The sequence below is a fragment of the Saccharomycopsis crataegensis genome, assembly GCF_037102585.1.
Source record: "Saccharomycopsis crataegensis DNA, jcf7180000000079, whole genome shotgun sequence".
NCBI classification, from domain to species: domain Eukaryota; kingdom Fungi; phylum Ascomycota; class Saccharomycetes; order Ascoideales; family Saccharomycopsidaceae; genus Saccharomycopsis; species Saccharomycopsis crataegensis.
The window spans coordinates 40,805-44,347 of record NW_027043825.1 but is presented as its reverse complement, the minus strand read 5'-3'; the positions used below and the strand labels follow the sequence as shown (position 1 = coordinate 44,347).

Below are 3,543 nucleotides of genomic sequence, written 5' to 3'. Positions count from 1 at the left end.
GGGAGAGGCCCCATATTTATAATAAGACCAATATATATGATTTGTAATCATACATCCATCTAGAACATTCTAGATGATTAATCATATGCACAATGACTAATTATTAGGCTGAGTCATAATCACATGCAGATTATATATTGCTCAGCCATGGTAAATAAACCGTCTTATCCGAGACTCGAACCCGGGATCTATTCAACACATTGATACCCGTGTTAACCGTTGAGCCATCTGTACAAAACCCAATATATGACTTTGGATTGTCAACTCAACAAGGAGGTGCATTACAAGGCAGCAAAGAGAGTTTTAAGATACTTGAAAGGAACCAAAGATTTGGGAATAAGATATGAGGCTGGCAATAATGATAACGGTGAGCTTCTTGGATACTGTGATGCTGACTGGGCTGGAGATAAGTCAGACAGAAAGTCTACTACTGGGTTTGTGTTCAAATATGCCAATGGTGCAATCACATGGAGATCTAAGAAGCAAGCTACTGTTGATCTTTCTACGGCAGAGGCTGAATACATGTCACTAAGTGAAGGAGTCAAGGAAGCATTATGGCTAATGCAAGTGTTCAAGGAATTTGGGATCAATACTGGTCCAGTGAGGATGTTTGATGATAACCAAGGGTGTATTGAAATGGCAAAGCATCCAGCTTTCCATCATCGCACCAAACACATTGACATCAGGACTCACTTTATCAGGGACCACATTGGATCTGGCTCTATCAATTTGGAGTACTTGAGCACTGGTGTTATGATTGCTGATATGTTTACAAAAGGTCTTGCTGCCCCTCAATTCTTGGAGTTGAGAAGGCTCTGTGGTATGGAGACTTTGAATTGAGAGAGGGTGTTGAGTTGGCAATCCAAAGTTATGTGGTTAGTCATTGTTCATGGAACCTTCTAGAACTTATGGAACCTTCTAGAACTCATGGAACCTTCTAGAACTTATGGAACCTTCTAGAACTTATGGAACCTTCTAGAATTCCATGGAACATTCTAGAGCTTATGGAACATTCTAGAACCCATTGAGATTAATATAAATATGGGCCATGCCCCCCATAGTCTGAGTTTGTCCTTTATATAATTTAGATAGTTAACAAGTAAAACAAGTATAACAAGGGAATAAATATTATTGAATATTATTGTTATCAATGTCTTTTGTAACTAGAGTTACAAAACTACAACATGCCTTATTTTGCCTTTGAAATCTATACCGAGTATTTTGGAATATTATAGGTCTTCATAAGTACAATAAAATGTCGGGTGTTACGTTTAGCTTTGGAAGTGCTGCTTGGGATGTTACCGAGTCTAGCATTAAGCTTTTTAACGAGTCCCTTAAGGGAGCGAAAGAAACGAAGGTGCAAGGGGGTTTGGAGTTTCCATTAGTACTTGAGTACATGAAAACTGCGTTTGCGACCTTGAGTTTGGAGAATCCAACTTTTATCGCTGACCAATTCTTTGAGGCCGATAGCTCTAATCAAGCCCCATACTTTTTGGGAGTCTTGATTCAAGCTGCCTTAAGGGTGAAGTTAGATGAAAAGCTCTTCAAACGGGTTATGCACAAGCAACCCAACGGGGTGCTTGCGTGGTATGCTTTCGCCAAGAAGTACAAGCTGATTGATTATGAGTCTCAAGTCCAGGTCTTGCATAACTTTGGTTATGCCCTTACCAAAGGTAATAGCGAATTAATGGAGAGAGCTACTACCGCGTTTGCGTATTACTTTGACGTCCCGAAGAAGTTGATTCCGCTTGCCGCATGTGCCATCATGGATGATGGTACTAGGCAAAAGTTCTTCGATAAAACTGGATACAATGATCCAGAAGCCGGTTTTGAAAACTTATCTTTTGACGAAGTGGCCGGATTTTTCGAAGAAATGAGTCAAAAGTATAGTCGCATTGAAGAAGAGAACCTGATGGAACTCGCCCAAAATGTGGTGCACCAACGTGGGTCCAGTGGGAGAAAGAACTGGACTTGCTGGAACTGTGGTAAGAAGGGACATATCGCTAGGGATTGTCCTAACCACAAGCCAGGGCTCTCTAAGTTTTACGAGAGAAAACCGGATGCTAGAGCGTTCTATCTGCAAACGGTGTTTGATGCTGAAGAGAACCACTCTTCAGAGGAGGCTTGGTTGGTTGAAACCAAGCCTGGTCCTGGAACTGGTATATCCAGTGTTAAACCTAACTATGGTCGCAAGAAAGCGTTTTCTACTGTAGGTGCGTGTAAAACAGATGCCGCAGTGAGATTTACGTTGGATAGTGGGTCCGCCTGTCATCTTGCAAATATGAAGATAAAGTTGGCCAATGTCCGTCGCGATGATACCAAGGTGTTAGGTGCCAACGGTTTAAGTACCGTGAAACAACAAGGTGATTTGTTGTCTCAAAAATTGTCCGTTAACGGTATCAAGTTAATGGATGGCTTGCCACGGAATCTACTTTCAATCCCGAAGATTGTGGATAGTGGATTCGACGTGTTGCTTAGCAAGCATAATGGTTCTATTGCCAACCGTAAAAATGGTAATGTTGTTTTGAACTTTCCAAGAGTTGGACCGTTCTGGGAATTGAGCGTTAAAGCTGATTCCGCCGAAGAGATGGCCTTTAATGTCGAAAGTTACGAGGGCTTAAAGGCTATCAAAGAAGTGCATGAAAGTAATAATCATGCGAAGTTGAGAACCAAGAAAGAGTTATTGAAAGGCCATGGTGTTTTAGAAGCTGATATTAAGTATGTTTTGACCAGTTGTGAAACGTGTATGTCCAAAGTCACCAAGCCGGGCGGTAAACCAGCTGTGCGAAAGTACAACGTTGGTGAGATGATTCAGGCTGATGTTATAGGTCCGATAAACAAAGCTTATGCCCTTATTGTGTCAGACAGAGCCTCTAAATTTGTTGCTCACAGGGTGCTTAAATCAAGAGCTGAAGTGTCAGCCAAGACCATTGATGTTGAGTTGACAATCCAAAGTCATATATTGGGTTTTGTACAGATGGCTCAACGGTTAACACGGGTATCAATGTGTTGAATAGATCCCGGGTTCGAGTCTCGGATAAGACGGTTTATTTACCATGGCTGAGCAATATATAATCTGCATGTGATTATGACTCAGCCTAATAATTAGTCATTGTGCATATGATTAATCATCTAGAATGTTCTAGATGGATGTATGATTACAAATCATATATATTGGTCTTATTATAAATATGGGGCCTCTCCCCATAGTTTGAGTTTATATTTTGTTATTTAAATAGTTAGTTAGTTAAGAAGAATAAAAATAATAACAAGGATAGTTTGATAGTATTTGTTATTGGTAATGACTACTGTAACTAGGGTTACAAAACTTCAACAGGTTATGAGTTCAAATGCTCTTACTTCGTTTGCTGCTGATGAAAAGTTGAAAGGTTCATCAAACTTCTATGATTGGTTCACATTGATCAGTGTCAAGATGAAGATGAAAGGTCTTGGGTTATATGCTTATTTGATCAATGGAGAGACCGGAACTGACGGTCTGGAAGACTCAAACGAAGTTGCTCAATTGGTTGCTACTATGGATGA

The 3,543-nt window shown here is 40.4% G+C and overlaps 1 protein-coding gene across 1 annotated transcript; it reads left to right on the top strand. All coding sequences in view use genetic code 12, as the record gives it.

Moving 5' to 3' along the window:
- Positions 1–1,255: 1,255 nt before the first annotated feature.
- DASC09_028710 (C2HC-type zinc finger protein) lies at positions 1,256–2,877 on the top strand (the record flags this gene model as incomplete). The annotated part of the gene is made up of 2 exons (XM_064996474.1): positions 1,256–2,790; positions 2,865–2,877. 2 exons carry the CDS (start codon positions 1,256–1,258, stop codon positions 2,875–2,877), a joined length of 1,548 nt encoding a protein of 515 aa, XP_064852546.1.
- Between the last annotated feature and the right edge of the window lie 666 nt (positions 2,878–3,543).